This window comes from Trematomus bernacchii, unplaced genomic scaffold (assembly GCF_902827165.1).
Source record: "Trematomus bernacchii unplaced genomic scaffold, fTreBer1.1, whole genome shotgun sequence".
NCBI lineage: Eukaryota > Metazoa > Chordata > Actinopteri > Perciformes > Nototheniidae > Trematomus > Trematomus bernacchii.
Genome location: NW_022987616.1, coordinates 4,130,551 through 4,153,141, shown reverse-complemented (window position 1 = coordinate 4,153,141; position 22,591 = coordinate 4,130,551). Strand labels below are relative to the sequence as shown.

The window sequence follows — 22,591 nt, the reverse complement described above, 5'->3', positions numbered from 1 at the left end:
AAAAAATAAAGTGTGGGCGAAACAGCATTGTGCCGCGCCGATCGTGTTTGAATTTGAACACCATTTCAAATACATAAAGTTTGTCTTTACTATATTTGTTTAACTTTCGAATGCTATCTTTTATTTTGAAAGCAAGGCCGTGGTTTTGTTAACGTCCGAAAGTACTAACTTTGCGCATGTGTGAGGCATCACGCGACACAAAAACAGCGAAAGGGAGTATGGGAAATGTAGTTTGAAAAGAGATTACCCAAAATGCAACAGCATTAAGGAAACACCAGGCGGGTAATAGGAAAAGTAACACCATGCGAGGATTTGTCATACAATATTAGGCGTCTTTAATGATCTAAAATACATAAGAAAGGGTTGCGAACACTGCAACGGAAGGGTCCGCATTGAACGTTAATATTTTTTGAAAAAGCCAACATTTTGCCTGGTCTTTTAAAGGCAAGACCGAAGATTTGGCCCTCACGCGGGCATCTTTCAAAGCTAACTAGCGTGTTAGCTGTGATGCCTAGTGTCTTCATGAGTGTCCAAATCACTTGTTTGTGTTAATGCGTTGCTTCTAAGACAACATGTCTGGATTTAACTTTGGATCAGGGACCCTGGGAGCCGCCAACCCTGGTGGGGGATTCTCATTTGGAGGCGCAACCAGGTAATGACATGTTTAAAATAGCCGGTTTCGCTAACGTTAGCATAGACAAAGTTAACCTGACGTTAGCATGTAAGAAAACGTGTTTCGTTTTACATTAAGGTTACCGGTGTTACTGTACCGGAATCGCTAATGTAACTTACTTTTGTAAAGAACAATACAATGTGAGGCGGGTTGCTTCTTATTATGTTTGCAAGATAACAAGAGAAACCTAACCATAATGATATAAGTTCAAAGTTGTGATCTGTCAGTTGAGTAGTAAAAGGCACATTTTGAGTGACATTCTTAGCAAAAGGGACTGTACATTGTCACAGCTTTCACGTTGTTTTACTAGATTTTACTTGTATTGATAAGCTGCACTCTTTGTGTTATATGCAACAAGTAAGATGTGTGATGTGTAAAGTGAAAGTAAAAGTAAGAGGGCATGTTTACGTCTTTCTATTGATTATTTACAAGTATCACGTTATATTGCATTACTTGGACAATGTCAGGTTATCAACTGTTTCTTTGTTTACGTCTTGACTCTGACGTTGAAGGAGCTGTGGTTATGTGACTAATTGTCTGCCTTTTGCATTTGTAGTACACCTGCAGCCAATGCCGGTGGCTTCTCTATGGGCACAGCCCTCGGTACAGCAGCCACAACCCTTGCTGCCAACACAGGCGCCACCCCATCTCTCGGACTTGGAGGCGGTCTCTTCGGTCAGAAACCTACTGGAGGATTCTCTTTCAACACACCTGCATCAGGTAATACTGTTACACAGATTAAAAAACAAAACCCAGTGGTAAACACTATCATAAACTCCTGCGTGGCTTCATTCTTACCCCTTGTCTTATGTTGTTCTCTTTTAGGTGCTGTTGCACCCACTACAGGCCTTACATTAGGTATGTTTATGTTTTTTGGTATATTTCTGAAGTAACTTAATTGAAAGTTAATGAAATCAGGTTATAACCTTGCTTTCTGTGCCTATTTTCTCTCAGGTGCACCTGCTGCTACAGGTGTAGCCACTGGTTTTAGCTTGGCCTTCAACAAGCCCACCGCCTCAGCAACACCCTTCTCCCTCACCACCTCCACGCCCTTGGCAGCTCCTGGAGTGGCAGGCTTATCGTTCGGCTCTGTCCTGACAGCCACAGCTCCACAGCAGCCTGCAGCCTTCGGCATGGGTCTTGGGGGCGCAGCAATCGCCACAGCAGCATCCTTAACAGGCCAAACACTGGGCGGAAGTCTCTTCGCCAACACTTTGGCTTCAGGTGAGATGCAACACACACTGAGCTTGTCCAATGCAAGTATTAAGTCATATAGATTAACTGAGAGTAATTAATGGGTTCTGTTGATTTTGGTCAGTGAGTAAGCAGTATGTTAATGACCTTTGCACATTGCTATGCCTTTAGATTTTCAATCAGGTCATCAATGTTTAAATTGTAATGCTGCAGGTGTTTTTATAGTAACTCAACCTTCTTAACTAAGGACTATGTATTATTAGTAATCAGTCTTAACAATGTTACCCATTATTAAAACCTATGTTTGTGTTTACTTGGTGTTGCAGGTTTGGGTCAGACTCTTGGAGGCGGGTTAACGTTAGGTTCTCTGTTAGCTTCCTCCACTGCATTAGCAGTGGCCCCGGCCCCCAGCCTTGGCCTGGGTGGAGTCGACTTCAGCACGTCCTCTGAGAATAAGAGCGACACATCATCTGGAGCCAATGCAAAGTAAGTCCTGCTTACCAACATGTGTGTGCTTTTTTGCTGAAAGTTAATGCTAGAACTTTCAATAACTCTATATGCTATAATGGATTATAGTGTAAACAACTGTTTACTGGGAGGCATTCAGTGGCTTCCTACTCTGCTACGTGTATATCTGATCAGCAAGGAATGTTCTGCGTGTTGTAATGAAATGCACTCTTTCTCTCGCAGGGACAGTAAAGCTTTGAAAGATGAGAACCTACCACCAGTTATTTGTCAGGATGTCGAGAATTTCCAGTAAGTGTTGTATGTGTTTATATTGTCTATTAAATTGTTACTAGTGCACCAAAATGTATTGCTGGCAAAACTATTTTGTTGAGTTATTATCAATTGTCTGTCTCATTCTTTTTCATAGAAAATTTGTTAAAGACCAGAAACAGGTTCAGGAAGACATCAGCAGGATGTCATCTAAGGCCATTTCTAAAGTCCAAGACGACATCAAGAGCCTCAAACAGTCTCTCTCTGTCAGCGCCAGCGGCCTGCAGCGCCAAGCTCTGGCCATCGACAAGCTCAAGATGGAAACAGCGCAGGTAAATACCGTACATGTGCACACACAATCTTTAGTGCGAGTGGTATTATGTGTCTTTTTATTCTGAAGCACAAATCTTATATAAATACAAATGTTATGTTGTGTATGGTTACTACGGGTCTTTGAATTTGGAAATTAGAGGGGTTAAAATGAAGTCCTTGACGTATTAGACGAAACTAGACAATGGACCTTATTGGCACGGGTAATTGAAAATGTTTGAATCGCTATATATTGTGCAAGAACAGAATTTAAGTTGTTGGTTTTTTTAGTCAACGTTATCAATTTCTTACCTGTGATGGGAAATGACAAGAAAAGATGCTCCATTGCTAGACCAAGATGGATACGAGTTTTTCCTTATCTTATGGCATACCTATAGCTTCTTTACCATGTCTGTTACTCTCACCTCATGAACTGAAAAGTGCAAAGTGCCCTCCAAGAAAATGATAGTATCCTGAAGAAACTTTAAAAAAAAATGTGTCTCTGATTTATTTTTTCCTTTGTATTGAAGGAGTTGAAAAATGCTGACATAGCACTGCGTACACAGAAGACCCCCCCTGGACTTCAGCATGAGAACAATGCTCCATCAGAGTAAGTTAGCCCCCAGATAGTAGTCCTGAAGCAAATCAAAGGTGTATGTGTGCAGCAGTGTCAGCTTTATGGCCTGTTAAGCCATTATACCCCTTTTTGCTTGTCTCTCAAAAAGATATGTGTACGTTTCTTGTCTTTAGTTATTTCCGGAGCCTGGTAGAGCAGTTTGAGGTGCAGTTGCAGCAGTACCGACAGCAGATAGAAGAATTGGAGAACCACCTGACAACGCAGAGCAGTGGCTCCCACATCACTCCTCAGGGTAAGAACATTTGTCTCACCCTTGACAGATGGGTCATTACTTTACTGTAAACTAGGTAAAATGTGTCATGACATTTCCACATTTTAAACTGCTGTCATTATTGTGACTCACAGGATGTATATTGTGGGTATAAGTGAAATCGGATAAACTAGTTTTATATCAATATTAAAGCTGATGACTGTGTAACTGGAAAGCATTTTCCCACATTGAGTAACAGCAAAATACTCCTCTGTTCAGATCCACAATAAACACTCAGATTATTATACTGTGTATGCTTTTGTTTCCAGACTTGACCCTGGCTATGCAGAAGTTGTACCAGACATTTGTCGCACAGGCTGCCCAGCTCCAGTCTGTCCATGAGAATGTCAAGGTCAGTTATTTTCCTCTAGCTGTGTTTGAAAATGATTGCATTTTTTTATCAACTGTGTCAGTATTTGAATTGAAAATGTTTTTCTCTCTATCCCTTTTGTCTGTCATAATAGATCTTGAAGCACCAATACCTCTCCTACCGCCGGGCCTTTCTAGAAGACTCTACGGACGTCTTTGAGTCCAAACGGGCGTCAAACAGGAAGTGGCAGAGCACGCCGCGAGTCACGACGGGGCCGGCCCCTTTCTCTAATGTGCCCAACGCTGCAGCGGTTGCCATGGCAGCCACGTTGACCCAGCAACAGCAGCCAACTCCAGGTCTGACTGCCTACAAGTTCTAGAAAGTTTTCTTCTTCTCATCTTAAAATGAAAGAGGGAGAGGAGGGACAGGAAGACAGTGTTTTTATAATGAGGCAATAGTGCGAGTGGAAAGGTGAGAAGGTGACAGAATTGAAACAATTAAAAAAAAAAAAGACCTAGCTGGTGCCAAGTTAATGTGTATGTATTTCTCTAATGAAAGAATGAAGATGAGAAATCTGTTGCTAAACTCTTACAACAAACCTTTGTGCTGCCTTACCATCTTGACATACAAACACTACCAAGTGATACCAAGGATATAATAACTTACTTTATCGAATTTAGCTCTGTACCATCTCCAAGAGTATTTTAGAGCAGGTAGATGAAGCCGACTTAGAATGCGTTTTTTATAATGGGAGCGTCCAGCTATCTCAATTTAACTCACTTGAATCTTGAAGTTACAATCAGAGCTCCTAAATTAAATGTAATTTAGGGTGCCTGAAATGAGCCAACTTAATGAAGGTTGTTATGTGATGGGATTAGAAGCAATAGACACTTACCGTGTAATTTAGATATACTTGCCAATTATCTGGTCTATGAGGGTAAACAGATTTATAATGTAGCTCCTACTCTCTTCAGTCTAACTGTCGAGAGGTCTCTTCAATGTAAGGAATCGATCAGAAGCCAAATGGCATCCGCTTACAATGACGACAAAGGACATTTCTAAGAACAGTGTCAAATAAAGATTGAATCTCCATTGTTCATTGAAACATGGAGCTTCTCTCGACTTGCCAAAATAGTCTACTTCATGCCAAACCTACTTTTATTGGCTACCATACTTATAATTAACCATAATTGAACTAGATGCCTACATCAAAAAGCCAGTCTTATTTATTTATTAAAGAAATGTAAGATATGTTCCTGAAATGTGTCATACAACCTGTTCAATCATTTCCATCTTCTGTAGAGGATGTACAAACAAAAAATATATTTAAAATATTATTCAACACAGTATTAACACCCAGCATAAGCAGACGGATGAAGATTGATTGTTGAATTTAGTTTACTGCTTACTCACAGATTAGTGTCTTCAACTTTTTCTATAACTTGATGATGTACGCATCCCAAAAATACTTAAATAAGCCTGCACAATATACTACAAATGTTAACTATGTTAAAAGTAGTTTCCATAATGGTTGTTGCCACATTCATCGGTGAGGTGTTAAACAGATGTTCAGCCTTTTTTGTAGGCTTCGGTTAGTAGGCCGTTTTACTGGCATATCAGGGCACTTACCTACTATGAACAAACTAAGCTACTGTGTATGTTAGCATGTTCCTGCTGCCTTTTTTTGTTGGGGTTAGGAAAGACGAAGCTTGAAAGCAATATTTCAAGTGTGGTTTCATTTGAAAGTCTTTGCTGTCTCACACAATTATTATTATCATCAGATCCAATATTCCTCAATTGTTACCCAGACAATGAATGTTGCTTATTTGTCAGTGTCATATGAACATTCTTATACCTCTGATCTCTTAGCAGGACATGCAGACGCTTCTCTGAATTAGCATCTAGTCTAAATGCCAAGTAGGGATGGACATTTTTACCAAACGATTGCTTAACACTAATGTGCAGAAACGAGCTCTTCACATCAAGCCCTTTAGCTACAGTACGTACAATACCTGTGTGTATGTAGAGACACTACCTTGGTGCCTGCTGAAGAGATTTATTTGTGTGCTGCTTTCCATTTTTTATCTCGTATAATGCCAAATCTATTTCTAATCATTAGTTCATTTGAACTTTGTGTTCTCTGCGTATTCTAGCTAGCTGTAAAATATTGAAAGTCATTGCTTTGCAAGTCGGTTAACCCCAGAGTGGGGGACTAGGTAAAACGATTGTCTTTTCTAAGGTAACTCCAATTCTTTTGCCAAATAGTTTTTTTATAATATTTAAATCAGTCATTTCAACCCCAAGGCTAGACAAGTCTTGGTCTGGTTCTGTTCAGTATTTATTTACCTATTTATTTCAATTTTATTTTTGGTTGGTGCTAAGTCTGTTATTGGGGTGGCCAGTATCGCAGCACTCGCAACACTAACCATGCAGCACGGTGGCGCTAACTCCAGTCAGATTTGTGTTTGACCCGAACACTTGTCGTGTGCTCGTTGATTGTGAAGGCCAAACGTCTGTTCAGATTTGTCTCTCGATAGGCCGAAGGTGAAAGATGCCAAAAGACTCAGGACTGAAAGTATGAACAATGTAATGGCCTGAACTGAACGTTCAAACTAAGATATTGTCTTTCCATTACTGCACTTATTCTGTCTTAGAGTAAAAGCAAGACTGTTGACCGTGTAAAATATCACTGGTGTTTGTCACGTATTGCTGCTCTTAAGGCAGGGATGCTCAGTGTTTGTTTTCAATCAAGTGCTGTGAACAACGAGCCAAATGAAGGTTCAGTAACAATATGGCTAGTCAACAGTGGCAACAAAAGTCTGCATTAACTCACTGTTCAATACTGCTTACCATTGTTACTTGATTTAAGCTATTTCACCTAAGGGCTACTGTCAGTGTTACAGTGCTGGAACATTTTTCATTCAGTTCAAATGTAGAGAAAAATTGCTGGTAACAAGTTGTAATTTCAGGTATTTTATCCAAGATGGTGGTACTTTGTGTGGACCTTTGCCAAGGCAAGTTTTTTGAGTATCTTTTTTTTTTTGAGTATTGTAGAAATTCTACTTTGTGGTTGGTTTGAGTGAGTTTAAAAGAAAATGATTGGTTTTTACTGTTCACACTGGTCAATTAAAATACATTGATGCCAAACAAAACAGACAGATCAGCAGGGTCAGATTGTATGTCCACATCTTTTTTTAATTGGAGTCATTTCCCACCATTGTTTGATGAAAGGAATGTCTAGCTCGAGTTGTAATAATTGAGTTTCTGGAGATAGCATTAATGGCACTTCGAAGAGTGAGGATAACAAACCATTGTAAAGTTTATAAACTCGCAGTTCTCTCTGCAGCACTTCTCTGTACATTGCTGCTAGTTACAATTGTGCTTGGTAAACCCAACCTAGTGGATTCTCTGTTGATGCTGCTTGTTGAGAGAGAAACTGCTGCTTCGGACATTTCAACGTCTCCATACTTTTTAAGATTAAGATACAATGTCGGTCCGAGCTGGATGTTTTGTCAGCTAGATTTCCAAGGTGGATAGAATCTTTGACTTTTATTTACACGCTTAAACATAGTCTTCCACCTTTCTACAGACGTACTTGGCATAATAATGAAGAATAAATGATGTTATAATTATTGGTCTGTCAAAGCTACATGGACCCAGAAGGTGATGGTAAATATTTAGCCATCTTATTCCTGTTTGTTCGACAGCAGGGGATTTGCCCCCTTTTTTTGAAGTGAAGAATTTATAATGTGAATTTGTTTTTGATTGGTTGGCACAGTACCAGCAACAGTGTTCAACTCAATGAGAGTTATTGTGAAACTCATTGATTATTCAGAGTTGTGTAAATAGTTTCTGTGTGATGTTACGCTTCAGCGCAGCAGTTCTTTAAAATAGGCTCGAATAGTCTGAAATGAGTCTGGTCTTTTGAGTTGCTGGCTGTCATTGACTTTTTTTATGATGTTATTTTCTCTTAAATCATTTTACTTTTGACCATTGCTTTATGCTTTTTTGTAGTTGATTTTCAGGCGGTACTACTATTGCAGATTGTGTCATGGGGGGTCTTGAGTGATTTCCGAAAAGCTATACATGTCACCTCAACAAATCAGACTTGATCCAAGTCCATACGAAGAGTGTTTGTAGCCTGCAATCATGTGTTAATGAATTCAAGCTGCAGGTTTGTGTTTAAAATAAGTAGAATTGGGTTGTAATGTCTTAAAATACACTGGTTAAAAGGGTTCACACACACAGCTGATTCTATTCACGTGACAACAATGACTTCCACAGGCTAACTGTAACATATCACTGAGTTTACACTGAGGCAGCCGCAGATGCCAAATCCACATTTCTTATCTAAATCTCGAGTGCTTTTACCTGTAGATTAATGTGTTTAAACCTATATAACCAATGCCTGTTGATACAGTATATTTAATATATAATATGGTGTGCCTTTTAAGCTATATTCAATAATTGTGTGATGCATTTCTTTTCTTTTTTTGGCGTATGCTAGTTCATTCACTCTCAGAAATCTTGAAAATTTGGAAACTTGTCAAATGCAGTAGCAGTTAGCAATTAACAATCAGTTATGTTCTAAAATGTTTGTTTGTGTTTTATGTCAGTGGAATTGCATATTAAATTGACAATAAATCAATTTTTACACAAAGAAACGGTTGTCCTTGTTTCTTTTCGACTGAAGTTCATTTGACAATGCAATATAATTGGAAACTTTATCAAATTTGATTACATAAAAGAAAAAAATGCATTAAGGAAAAAAGACAAGTTTCTGAGTGAAAGAACTAGCAGCACATTTCCCACGTTGTATTCATTACCTGGAATGTTATTGGTTTTTAAAAAAAAGATGTAATATCATTTATTGGTAACATAGTATTTGCTGACTGCAGTTGCAATAGCATTATGCATTAAGGCAGTTATACTGTTGTATTATATTTCTTGAGCACTGTAATATTGTGATATTCAAACGCTACCACTATATGTTGCAGACATTCTGTTTTTGCGAGGTATAACATACATGGGGAAACTTGAATCTTGATATAAAATCACAAATGACATGTCCTTTTCATAATGAATGTCTTTACCAACTTTTCTGTCAAAGGAGATGATGATTTTGAACACACACATTTAGAGGAGTAAAGCATATGCTCTCTCTCTGTGCCATAGGGACCCAGGCACCCTTGGGGGTAGGGTTCGGAAACCCCTTTGCCTCGGCAGTGGGCACTAGCTTGGGCTCTTCTACCCTTGGAGGTATAACCTCTTTTTTTTTTATAAATATATTTCCCTGTTTTGCCCTTCCCTTACACCGTAGACAGTTGTCCTAATGCCTAGCTTTCCCCAGAAGCCCTTGTGTTTGAGGTCTTTGTGTTCTCCTGAATGAAAGTAGTGGTAGGCAGTGTGTGTGAGATTGGTGCAGTTAAAGCTTGGCAGTGTTTTTTTTTCTGTTCTTCCATGCGCAGGTGGTCAAGTGCGTTCACACCACAAGAAAAACTGAGCAAACATTTGCCACAGGTCACCAAAACATTGCTAAAGAAATGCAACTTACTGTTGGATGTCACCTGGCATATCCACTTGGCTACAACAGCTAGTTAAAAGTATCTGGGCAGTGTTGGAAAAAGTGGTCTGAGCGCACACCAGGTGCGTGTTCTCATGTAGTCGACGTGTTTGGTTTTCCTTCTCATTACGTTTTTCTCTCTTCGGCCTTTGCTTTGCCCCGCAGCGCACTGAGTCTCCAGTCAGAGGTTAAGCTGTGGAGGGCTCTATCGGTTAGGGTTGGCATATCTGTTTTCCATATGGGTTATTTCATGTCAAATGTGATGGAGGCTTTTGTTTACTTATTTTTTTTAAATAATTTCTATGCTATTTGACAACAAAAAACATTACACAGATTTACAAAGTTTGTTGCACATGAGAATTTTGGAATTTTCACATCCTAATATTAAGAGAAGGACATTTTAAAGGTGTCGAAATGAAACTGTTAAGAGACACAACAATTGGTAGGGGCACACAAAAAATGGTGTGCCAAAGATTGAAAGGCATAAGCATATGTAATCTTTTTTTATTACTGGCCCATTTTTAAAGTAAAAGATAAATTAGGCAGCCCCCCTCCTAATTAGATATTTGGTCACACTTTTCAATCTAAGTTATGGACATAAAAAAAGAATAATAACTTAAGTTGATAAATAATTTATTGTTTTTCATAATTTGAAATAATTTGCTGGTAGATTATATAATATTTATTTAAGTTTTAAAACCAACAACAATCTGATTTGACATGGAATGACTCAGATGTGTGTGTGTCCTCCCGAGCCACTGCTCCTTCTATTTAGTCCTAGTGCAGTTTGTGATTAGCTCAAACTGACTTCCATGTCACTCTCTCCCACAGGTTTTGTTGGTGGGCCAGGATTTGGTGGGGTGGGGACTGGGGGGTCTTCTTTTGCCTTCTCCACCAGTAAGCCCACAGGAGGCAGTCTGAGTGCAGGTACATCATACTGTATACACCCCCCTTCACTCACACCTGGCCCCAACGCATTACAGTACAGCTGAGTCTGAGCAGGCTTGTGTTGGAAAGTGTACTCTCTGAATTGAGAACATTTTGAGTAAGCGTCATCAAGAAAAGTCAAGCTACTGTGAGCAATGTGCAGATACAGTCAGTGCAATGAGATTCTCTGGTTTCCTCTCTGCTAGTAGGCTTGGTCAACAACGTTATCCTTGTAGTAAGTCTTTTAGCTAAGTGCGCTGGCAGTTTGGGCATTTCGGGATATTGGGTTGGACAACTTCTGTTCAAAATTTAGCAAATGCTGGAATCTGGATAACCTTTATTCTTTAATTGCTCCATTACTTTTGTTTTCTCTAATATATTGTTGTCTTTTTTTGTCCTGCGTCCTCTCTCTTGTTTTCTCTAGGTTTCGGTAGCAGCAGCACCTCAGGATTTAACTTCAGTAACCCTGGCCTCAACACGTCGGCTGGCCTGACCTTTGGCGTGTCTAACCCGGCGGCTGCAGGCTTCGGCCAAACACCCCTCCTCCAGCTCAAGAAACCCCCTGCTGGTAACAAAAGGGGCAAGAGATAAAACCACAGAAACACTTAAACCCTGACTGACTAGCTTGGTGTCTGTAGCGGGTAAGGCCTGGTCTCCTTATCAGTGCTTTAATAATCACTATCCAACTACAGAACAAAGAACATTTTAACCAGATTAAATGATCCAGGCTTTGATTGAAACAACCATAAATCAACACCACAGGATCACACTTTAAAATCACATTGAGGTATGTACTAAATAAACATTGAGAAAACCAAAATTCTATGACCAACAAACATCTTTCTAACAAACATTGGTGCCGATAGTCCTAAAGTGTTGCTCTTCACATGTTCTCATTAGATTAGACAATTCAATTCCTTCAATGACCTTGGTCTTATGGATGCCCGGCAACTAAATACATTTGCTAGACAGTGGAGTTCAAGGAAAACTTAAAAATAGTCTTTGCATAATTTAAAATATGAGTTTGCATTAACTCAAACAGGCTGCCTGCACATTACAATCTGTAGCGCTACAATGCTCGTGGGAATCCCAGCCATGGACAGATCTGTTTTTTATAGTTCAGTTATCTGTGAGGAATGTCTTTGGTCTGAATATTGATGTGCTTTTGTGCTTTGAGGTGGACAGTTTTTTTCAATAGTTTACCTAAACTGTCAAACCTATAACTGCATTTAAAGCCAATCTATTGATAGATTGGCTGAGGTCTCGTCCAGGATGTAAGATGATATAAAAAGAAAAAAGGCTTATGAGGAAATAAGTCTGGAGCAGTGTAGTTCCTGCCAGAAGGTGTTGATGAGGAGTACTATCTGATCCTGAATAGTTTTATAGGCACAGGAGAGTGTCCAGGGTGGGTTTTTGGGTAAGAACAGCTTTATTTTTGTATCAAGTGGAGAAAGAGATGACACTGGGAAGGGGACAAGGGGGACTAGCACCTTAAGATAGTCCATTATGTAGTCCACATAACCTGTGTTGTTTTTGATAGCTTCCATCCTTATCATTTTTTGATAATTACTTTTTAGACACATTTAATTTAGCCCAGCGTAGGAACTTGGGAGAGGGAACGCTGTGATTGTATAACATGACTCCCATTACATCTTAAGTTAGTTGAATCTGAAAGGGATTTCACAAGCAGATTCTACCTATTCCACTTGAGCTAGATTAAATGTGCACTGGCGTATTTGACCTGACAGTGATTGTGTGAATGTGCATGAATGAATTTGTCTCTGGTCTATTATAGTTGCTGACTTACTTTCAGTGTTGGGAGTGGTTGGTGGGATATTCCGCTTTTTTTAATTGTCCATGTCTGTTTGGTTACCAAATACTGGCAGTTGTACTATTATTTTCTAATCACAGTCTGTGTAAACCCGTATTTTCAAGAAGCTGTTTAATAATAAAATCTTGATGATGTTTCATGGCATCACTTCAATAAATGTGTATGCTGACACAGAATGGTATCTGTCATGATTTGTGTCCGAATGTGAATCACCAAATGTATTTTGTGTCACCAGTTTTTTATCACTTTTATGTTACAGTTCACAACAGACCGTCTTAATATATGAAAAAACACACTTCATAGAAATAAGATCTATTATTATGCCTATATGCATATTTCCTGGGCATGACAGCTGCAAATAATCTTATCAATGGAAGGCTATTTGTGCAAATTAGTTAAATTAAGTTAATAAATATGGAATTGTTGAAACATGAAATGTGCTTTGTCCACTGACTATGCTCACCACAAGGGGGCAGCAGTGCACTTCACGCAGCATCACAGCTACCCTGCAGAAGAAGAACGCCGTTGCTACGCGACGCAACACGCATCACAACTGCGTTATAACCAGTCTATGGTTAAAACATTATTCGAGCCTTTCTTTCCACATTTCTGCCCACATTTATTGTTCAACTATCCAGGTAATGTTACTTAATTTCGCTATATATTATGACAGTTAAAGTGTCATTTGGCTACTTAGTTTGTGTCCGGTAGCATTGACGTAAACAATCCATTTGACGTTCAATAGCTAAATGCATTTGTATTTGTTATCGAAAGTAGCTTATTTTCTCCTACTCTACTTGTTTTCTGTATGCTTTTCATAACAGCCAAATGCCAAATGTGTATTCCTAGTTAACCGGACGTTACATTATCTCTCCCAAAAGCCTACTCACAAAAAGATGTATTAAAATATGAACTGTACAGCTATCAGAAGTCTTATGCCAGGTTGAGAACCACAATGATATTGGGTAATTGTATTATGCAGTTCTTTATAATAAAAGAGTAATACACATATATGTAGCTTTTCGAGCTTGTATGTTTTTTTAAACGTGTTTAGATCATGTCCTTTGTCTCCACATTCAGCTTCAACTGTATGTAATAGCAACATTGGATAGTAAAAAGAACAATTTGTAATGTTAATGTAGTGTTTTTTTGTCTCCTTGTTTAGTTTTAAGTGGCTGGCAGGCTGCAGTTTTTCTCCTCCCTCCCAGATCTGCTATCTGACACATCTCATCTGCTAATTTGACTATAATGCAATGTTTTATATTGCAGCCATGTCTCTTCCAGACACAATGTACTGTTCCCAGCAAATCAACATCCCCCCCGTGCTGCCAGACATCCTGAAAAACTTCACTAAGGCAGCCATCCGTACACAGCCCAAGGATTTGCTGGTGTGGTCTGCGGCGTAAGTTTAAATCTGTGTTGAAAGGGATTGTTGCTAGTGTTTTATTTCAATCTTGATCTCTTTAGAAGAAAGCATAACTCACAGGCTGCATCATTGAATGAAAAGACAGGCCCTTTTCACCTGTGCATCTCTCATCTGTGCATTGACTGGCTGTAATTGGATCCCAGGGGCCTCCGTGTTACTGCAGCGGTTAAACTATCTGACTTTCTCAACTAAGAAAAATCTCTTTGAAAGTACTGGATGCAATTGAAAGATAAAGTGTGTGTTTGTTCCCCTCAGGACTCTCATATCATCTGTTATTTAATTGGCCAACGTAGCTTGGCAGTGTTTACAGCAAAAGACAATAAAGCGAGCCATATGGTGAAACTAAAACAACTCAAATGTCTCCTGGGTTACAAGATGTTTAGATGCTATTAAAGTAACACCATGCTCTGCCGCCTCTGATGCTGAAATGCTCTGAAGTTGAAGGAAAACCTTGTTTAAACTGTGAAGTAAGATAAATATGCCTTTTAGCAAAATGCAAATCGTTAAACTTAAGACAAACTACTCATTATAATTTACTCAACTGATGCTCCTCAAAACAAAATGTCTTTAATTGGACTAATGTCAATGTATGCATCATTGCACATAACCTGCTTTTGAGACTTTATCTGATTGGAATGATGCTTAGGTGTGTGTATGTGTGTGTTTATGTAAGTGTGTGTGTCCTCTCTCAGATACTTCAGTGCGCTGTCTAAAGGAGAGTGTCTGCCAGTCAAGGACAGGCTGGAGATGAATGCCGCCACCCAGAGAACTGACACAGGGCTGACTCCAGGTCTACTCAAGACTCTTCACAAACAGGTACTTCCTCTACATCAGGGCCTAATCTCATAGAATGTATCACATAATCGTTTGCATTTTTCCACTGTGCTTTACCGTTGTAATGCCCTGTACAGGCTAGTTAATACTGTAATTTGTAATTAATAGCTGCATTAAGTTTAGTATCCATGCTTTTCTGTGTGTATCAGCATATTCCACTCATGCTGTTTCCTCACGTGAATCATTAAAGTCTCATATTATAGTAAACATCACCTGGGACTTGTACTGGCATTTTGGTGTGGTGGATTCATTAAAGGATCTGAATATTTAATATTTCCTTAAAGGCCAACACTTTAGCAACAGTTTTAATCTTTCCAGGAAGCCATCTCGTTCAGTTTTTATGTCAGTTATCTTAGTATTTCAATTCTGTTTACTTAATTAAAAAGTCTGCTTCCTTTATGGCCCCAAATTGTCCTGTTGTTCTGGGATACTAAAGCAATACATTGTATCTAGCTGTGTCTTAATTACAAAGCTGACCATACAGAAAAATCCACCGCTAAAGAAAATCTTGCTGATAAACAGGTCATTAGTACGGCTGTGTGATTCCCTAGCTCCAGTACTGAAGTTTATTTCAACAAATAATACAGTGGGATTTTTACACTCATCTGGTAAACTAGATTACTAGATAAACTAGATAAACTAGACCTCATTTGTCCTCCTTATCTCCCCTAAACCGACACTTCCTCCCCCCTCAGCTGTCCCCCAGGGAAACATGCAGCAAGGAGGAAGTGCAGAAGAAGTGGAAGGGCCTGTGTCTCCCCGTGGATCAGCTGGAGAGCCTGCTGTCGCTGGGCAGCTTTGGCTCAGACATCGACTGGATGGAGTTTTTCTCTCTGGCCTGCAGTGCTCTGGGAGGGGTGAGTTGTTACATAAGGCCAGATATAATTGCTAACACCACTTGATACCATTTCCTTTGAGTTTTCAAAAACATTCTGTGAGGCAAAGCACAGCTGGAGATCCTATAGTGTTTTTCTTTATTCAATACCACAGTCTAGTTTTCCAGTGTTTAGACGAGACCCAGACGTCTGTGATCCAGACTTCCCCATCAAGGTCCCCAGGCTTTAAAGATAATTCCTTCTCGGAGAATACTGAAATCTTTGTGATGCCTTTAAGCCAATGGTTTCGCTTTAAAGTTGCAGATAGAGCAGTGGAGACAGATTAGGGAGAATTTCTCGAAGAAGAACTTTACAGACGATTACGTAGAATCTGCAAAAGCATGTGCAGCTCAGCATTAGCGGCATTATGTGCTCAGTGTCAGTACTTTGGAAAGGATGCTTATACGTATGAGATTGTTTACGTTTTGACCACATGAGGGCAGTCATGTTCTGCACTGAATTAGTTTTCACTGCTGGTAACGTGTGTGTGGATAAGTATATTTGAAGTGTGTGATGCTCCAACAAGACGTGACCGTCCTTGAATGCTGAAAACACATTTATGTATTTGTGTGTCTGTTTCTTGTTTCTGCTACATCCTCAGACCCTCGTGAGTTCTCTGAAGTTTGCCTGTGAGATCCTGACAGAGGATGAGGAGGGCGGTGCTGCGAGGATCCCCTTCGACACCTTCGTCAAACTCTACACCTACCTGGCTCACCTGGACGGAGACATGCCACAGCAACACATCGACAACTTCCTCAACAGCCTGCAGCTACAAGTGTAAGTGTTATCTGTGTGTGTGTGTCCATTCTCCTCAGCATTATAGCTGTCAGCATGCTCATGAAAACGAGGCATACTTCAACTTGCAATAAGCAGAGTGGATGTAGGCGGTGGAAAATGAGGCTGTTTTATATGCATCAACAACAGGGATGCTACCCACTTCTTTTTTACTCAAACAGCCTAATTATTTTTCTCATTTGAATCAATTCCCCTTGGATATAGCTCCAGTCAAATCTCATAAAAATTCCTTATTTTATTAAATCATCAAGGTCATATGATATCTGCAAGTAATAACCGAGAGGCAACAGGAGTTGGACTTATGTAACCTCAAAAACCCTCATGTGGCATCTACCAGAATGTTTAATTTCCCCTCGTTTATTTAATCATATACAGGGTGCTGCTGATGGACATTCAATTAACAGCGGAATTGCTGACCAGCATTTCAAAACTACATGTCATAATTGATAAGAGACATATTTAATTTAATAAATGCAGGAAATACATTAAAAACGACAGTAGTCTGAAGGTAAGCTGCCAATGTTTTTCTGCACTGATGACTCGAGATGCGCTGAACACTGCTTTAAACATGTTGTGCCAGTCAGTGTTGGCACAGATAGTTATAAGAGCTATACTCACTGTTGTGAAAATCCTTATGCTGCTGACATGAGCTGTTGCACTGGTTTCTCTTCCCGACAGCAACAAGCAGAACGGCATGATTCAGGTTTCCAACTTCTACATCAGCAGGAAGTGAGCGAAGGAGCGATGGCAAGCAATAGGAAAGAAAGGGAAAGAAGTAACACAATGATAGCGTTCGATTAATAAATGGGCGTGCTAATGCTCCTTCAAGCACAGCTGTTGTTTCATTACTTAGAAATTGGGCCCATTAATTGTTAGCATCAGACACAGTGGGTTATTATTCATCACTGCCCAACCGAACAAGGCTGCTATTTTGAGTCAGGCTGGAATCTTTTAATGAGCAGCATGAGAGGCACAAAGCTGCCTTACACAAACTGTCAGGTGGAGTGTGTTTGCTTTTTATTGCTTGTTCCCTTATGTCTGGGTTTGCCAGTTATTCTATCATACACACAACCTCAGCTTGCAGCCTCGCAGCACTTGGCCTCTCTGCTGTATTCATTTCACCCAGCAGATGGGAAAGAGGAGAGGTGAGGAGATAAGCTCCGAGGTCACAAGAGCGTGATTTTCATCTTGTGTTAAAGAGCTAAAACCCCCCCAGTGTTTTGTTCACTCCTCCGTGCAATATTTGTAATGGGCAAGTTCAAATGCCCACTCATACAGGTTTATTACACTCGTCTCAAAGCACACACAATCACATGGAGGACCAAGAAGTCTCTAAAGCTCACACCCGTATGCATAAATGTCACACCCAATCTATCATAATTAATATATGCTGTTTCGTGTGTCAGTGTGAGAGCACAATCTGTGGTCACATAGGCCCAATATGACACTTGTTTATTTTCCCCTTACACACAGATACTTAAACCTGTAGTTGTGAAACTCTGTATTTTATCGAGCAGGACGGGAAACACGATCAGTGGGAATTCCCAGTTCAGGCGCAGTTGGCAGTAGGTTGTAGGGGTGGAGGAAACAAGCTTACCCCTCGCAGAATCTTAGCTGTAAGAGAGTCAAAATGGAAGTAAGGACAGATGGAATCCCTTAAAACTGCAGGCTATCCACCCAAATGACGCAGCGTAAAAAGGACATTTTGTCAGGGCGAAAAACAGACCTGCAATAACTTTACCGGGAATCCTGAAACTTTAAATAAGATCAGGAACTTCCGGGGCCATAGTTTCTTCTCCACAGAAAGTCCCTGATACCAAGTTGGTACTTTCCAGTGGACAGGGAAGTATGGGAGGTTGCAGTAAAGAGCATCGCTGACATGCCCAACACAAACCTTGTGACTTCAAAAGTCTTTGTGCTGTATTTATTTTAATTGTAAGGAAGCACTTTCTGTTGCAAGATTCATTGAGTGATAGATAGGTACTTTATTTAGTGTAAAAAAGTACCACAAAATAATGTAGATTCTGACTTTAGAAACTGCCTTTTTCTTTTTCAATAACCCTTTTTACCTCTGCATTTCTTTCTTTAAGCAAAGTAATAAATTGTACTTTAAATTCTTGTGATTTACCTAGACAATCCACCGTGGAGCTTATTACCATGTATTTATTATAACATGAAGACAACAACTTAAAGTAAAAACACCCAAAGATCTGTATTTACAGACCTTAAAAAAGTCACAACAGTATTCTCAAATACATTGAAATTAAATTAAATCTTTGTAGGCCCATCCTTACATGTCTATACCACTAAAAGTTATTTTTATTTTTAGGTCCATCCTCTCTCCAGTACAATGGTCATACAGTACAGCTTCAGAACTGTGTGCCCCATTGTTTAAGGATGGAGTTACTTGGGAGAAACATGATGTCATTGCAAACATGTCAGTGTCTCAGGAATCTCTGCTCCAGGGTGGACCATGTTGCACAACCCTTCACTGTTTCTTCAAGCTTTGTTCATAACATCACATCTCCAGGGACACGACAAATGTAGCAGAGCCGTGTGAGAAAGACAGGAGAAGAGAGAATGGACACAAAGGCTCCATTTCAGCTTTCGTCTCTGAAGCTGTTGTGTAACAGATTTCAGGGTAAGGATGAGGGAAAACATGATGCATGTTGTGTAGAACATGGATATTTTATCAATCAGCTAATACTGTACTCTAGATCTATTGTGAGGCATATGTTTGAATTAGTATGTGTTAGTTTTTATGAGTTATCTAACTTTACTCAAAAGAGACATGTACACCAGGAAGAGACACATTGACCAAACAACACAAAAGGTTGCTATACAGCCTGCAAGTTTTGCTCTTTTGTAGGCACCTTATGAACTTTGAATTGTTTACTTATTGCTTACAATGTATACATTCAAGTCATAGATGTCTAACAACTTGCTTTTTTTCCCAGGGAGCTCCAACACGGGATGATTAAACCTTTAGACTTCATATATCAGGATGATATCGACTCAACGACTCATGCTTCGTCAAACTTTGCCAGAGCAACCTCACGAGCGGAATAACAATTATGTGTACAACATTGACACAGTGACTGCATGTTGATGCATTTGTTTACGGGTGAGACCGAAACACCTTTCACTACTCTGTGTCTAATGTAACTAATGCGCTGGATTTGGGTTTACAACTCACATTATCTTGGTGCTGAGGTGGGATGAGTGAGCAGAAACCTCCAGGGCTGCATATGATAGGGACCTGTCAATCAAGCACACTTCCCCATTATATTCTTTATGGAACAATGATCTCACAATCCCCACAGTGACACAGATTGGCACATGTCAAATTAATTATTGAGACCTGAACTCCTAGTGAAAAGATGTAATTATTTGGTATTACAAGAGAGATGTTCTTTCTTTGAGCTAGTGTTCCTGCAGCTATTGGGATAATGACAGTTCAAAGCACTTCTGCATTCCCCACTATTCCTCACCATCACAGTGAGATGTTTCAGTCTAGGTATCTTTGTATTGTATTTTGTGTATTTTTTATCATTAGTGATTCCGCCTCTAACAGCATTTGAGGAAAGTGCTATACATAATGCTGATTTGGCCAGGCTGTATTTGGGGAGTTGTTCTTACACACATGAACACACATCACACAAAATCATGGTCCATTGCTGGCTGATTAAAATTAGTTAATTACCACTTGTGGACTATTCAATTGCTCTTATTCAACTGGCAGTGAAAGCTTTTTCTGTCCCTGAATTGAAGTGTTGTCCTTAGCCTCTTAATAAGTGGTGTCTGTCCCGACCCCATGAACTGATTGAGCAATAATATATGAAGTGCTTCTAATCACTCTACTAATAATCACTACATTAAGTCGTTCCTATGAAGTGGAAAAACATAATTTTCTGGCAAATCTAAGACACAAGCGGACCCATTAAAACCTTGTTGTAAACACTCACAATTATCATCACACACACACCCCACAAAAACCTAAACAGTTCAGTACTTGTGTCAAGAAGAGATCACAGGGACCTTTGTATTGCACTCCTGCTTCAGGTATGCCATCGAAGAGTCCATGGTGTGTTGGTGTGTTGGTGTGTTCTGGCTGCTTGTGGTCTTAGGGGGAATATATAAACGACCAAATGGGGGAATGACTGCAGAAGCTTGTCTAATACTACCAGCACCAAGGTCAATATGCTCATTAAGTTCATTTGGGATGCTAGCATTTATAAACCAAGAGTGATCTTATAAATGTATTGATGATCAATAAAATCATCATGACTTAAGAGCAATCATTTCTTTGTGTAGAGAACATTTTGCTGCTATTTATGTGTACATGCGTTATGTGCGGATAGTCAGAGAAGTATTTGAAACAACCACTTTGGGGACAATGTTCAGTGCATTCATGTTTCAGTAACCTATGCATTTTAACTTGTCATTACTAGACCCAGGAGGATAAAGCATGGCAGTTTTCATTATGTGTTATGTAGTATGTTATTGACTCATTGATAAATGTTTCAACATTCTATTTTAAGACCGTTTCCCATATTTTTCTACACATTGTACAATGACTTTTTCTGACATAATTCTGTCATTTTTTGATAATTTCGACATACAAAATTATTGAGTTTTTCCTGATATTTTCGAAAGGCTCTACAATGTCGAAATATTCAGAAATAACTACATAGAGTAGTATAGTTTGTCGAAATTATGCAAAAAATTAAATAGTATAGAATACTATTTCATCACGTTATAGTCACTGTTCGAAATGGGTGGGAGCCAGGGGGGAGCCCAAAAAAATGCATATTTGTGTCACACAGATTAGAAATGTTGAGTTTCTGTAAATAAAAGTTCTTGAAATAAATAATAGTCATTGTTCATTACAGTTTCTGAATATTTGTTTTATATTTGTGAATATTTCTGGGTGTTGCCATCTGTACGTGGCGGCGCTGCATTCTTTACGCTACTTACGTTGCTATGGTTACGGCGGCAATACCGGCGCGGTATTTGAAATGTTCATATTGATATTTTTTTAACTCTGGCTTTGTAGTAAAACCATAGACTGTATATATAAAGTAAAACATATGGCGAAACGAAAACAGCCAAGCCTCGCAGCTTCTGGATTCACAAGCAAAGAAGCGAAGGAGTCTAAAAATGACAACGTGAACGGAACAACTTTTAGTTGGCCGGCTGTAAGCGGCGTTAGGGTCGAGTTTGACAGCTCCACACCGAGGGCCATGGAAAAAAAAATAGGGCTCCCCCGAAAGCAGATGGGTAATTCGAACACTGGTTATAGTGATCAATAAAGGTACATCTTCTTCGTCTACACACTATATCGTGCCTTATTTCGACATAAAACACCATGTTTTTGTTTACTTTGTCCAAATAAGGCATGGTATAGTATGTCGAAATAAGGCATAGTAAAGTATGTCGATTTTTTTTTTTAAAATGACATAGTATACTTTGCACACCTGCTCACCGAAAAGCTGTAAGCCTGGTGGTTTGGTTCAAGGACTACTTCACAAGCAGACCTCAGAACTGCAGAGCAACTGACAAACGTGCTGGTGAGCAATACTGCCCTGCCCCCCCCCCCCAAGGAACCGTACTGTCACCTTTCCTGTACACCCTCTGACTTCTTCTTCAACCCCAGCTCATGCCACTTACAGAAGTTCTCCAGCGTCAGCTACATCACAGACGACAAAGAGAAGGAGTACAGAGGAGGAGCTTCATTGGCTGGTGCAACTACACTCACCTCCAGCTCAACGTCAGCCAACCAATCTGCTGGGGCTGGTCTATAGGCGGAGCAGGAAATGCTCCCTTAGCACCAGAGGCCAGGAGGTTGAGGTGTTGAACAAGTTCCTGAGAGTGCACATAAACAATAACATATAAATAAAACACATTCATAATAATCATATCACATAATTATCACACAGGGAATAATATTGAGCATTACAAAAAGCAAACATAGGTCTTTTTCTTACTATAAAGTGGTTACCAAGGTACTGTTTGCATTGTTTTCTGCATCTAAAATGTTGATGAATTCCTGCAATTAAATTGGATCTAGTTATTCAGTATCCTCTAAAACACTTTATTACCAAGCAATATTAGCTTAAAGCCTAAAGCATTCTTTAATGGAAGCATATTTTTTAGTTGTATTCATGTATACTGAGAGGTGTTTCTAATAATGTCTCTATTCCATTTACATCAATGAATATAAGTAAATATTTACAGCAAGATTTAGTTG

General features: G+C 39.5%; 2 protein-coding genes across 4 annotated transcripts; both read left to right on the top strand.

Moving 5' to 3' along the window:
• Positions 1 to 253: 253 nt before the first annotated feature.
• Positions 254 to 12,587, top strand: nup58 (nucleoporin 58). Of its 3 annotated transcripts, XM_034132505.1 has the most exons (14): positions 254 to 652; positions 1,230 to 1,393; positions 1,499 to 1,531; positions 1,628 to 1,897; positions 2,194 to 2,353; positions 2,558 to 2,623; positions 2,742 to 2,916; positions 3,424 to 3,503; positions 3,644 to 3,762; positions 4,050 to 4,132; positions 4,245 to 4,446; positions 9,266 to 9,349; positions 10,485 to 10,580; positions 11,005 to 12,587. In XM_034132505.1, exons 1-14 carry the CDS (start codon positions 573 to 575, stop codon positions 11,169 to 11,171), a joined length of 1,779 nt encoding a protein of 592 aa, XP_033988396.1. In that variant the 5' UTR covers positions 254 to 572; the 3' UTR covers positions 11,172 to 12,587. The 3 variants fall into 3 exon arrangements, with proteins under 3 accessions (XP_033988396.1, XP_033988397.1, XP_033988398.1); XM_034132506.1 differs by lacking the exon at positions 10,485 to 10,580; XM_034132507.1 differs by lacking the exons at positions 9,266 to 9,349; positions 10,485 to 10,580.
• Positions 12,588 to 12,678: 91 nt separating this feature from the next.
• ropn1l (rhophilin associated tail protein 1-like) lies at positions 12,679 to 21,227 on the top strand. The gene is made up of 6 exons (XM_034132508.1): positions 12,679 to 13,049; positions 13,681 to 13,813; positions 14,530 to 14,653; positions 15,367 to 15,528; positions 16,148 to 16,323; positions 19,299 to 21,227. The coding sequence occupies exons 1-6, from the start codon at positions 12,842 to 12,844 to the stop codon at positions 19,408 to 19,410; spliced, it is 915 nt and encodes a 304-aa protein (XP_033988399.1). The 5' UTR covers positions 12,679 to 12,841; the 3' UTR covers positions 19,411 to 21,227.
• Positions 21,228 to 22,591: the final 1,364 nt, after the last annotated feature.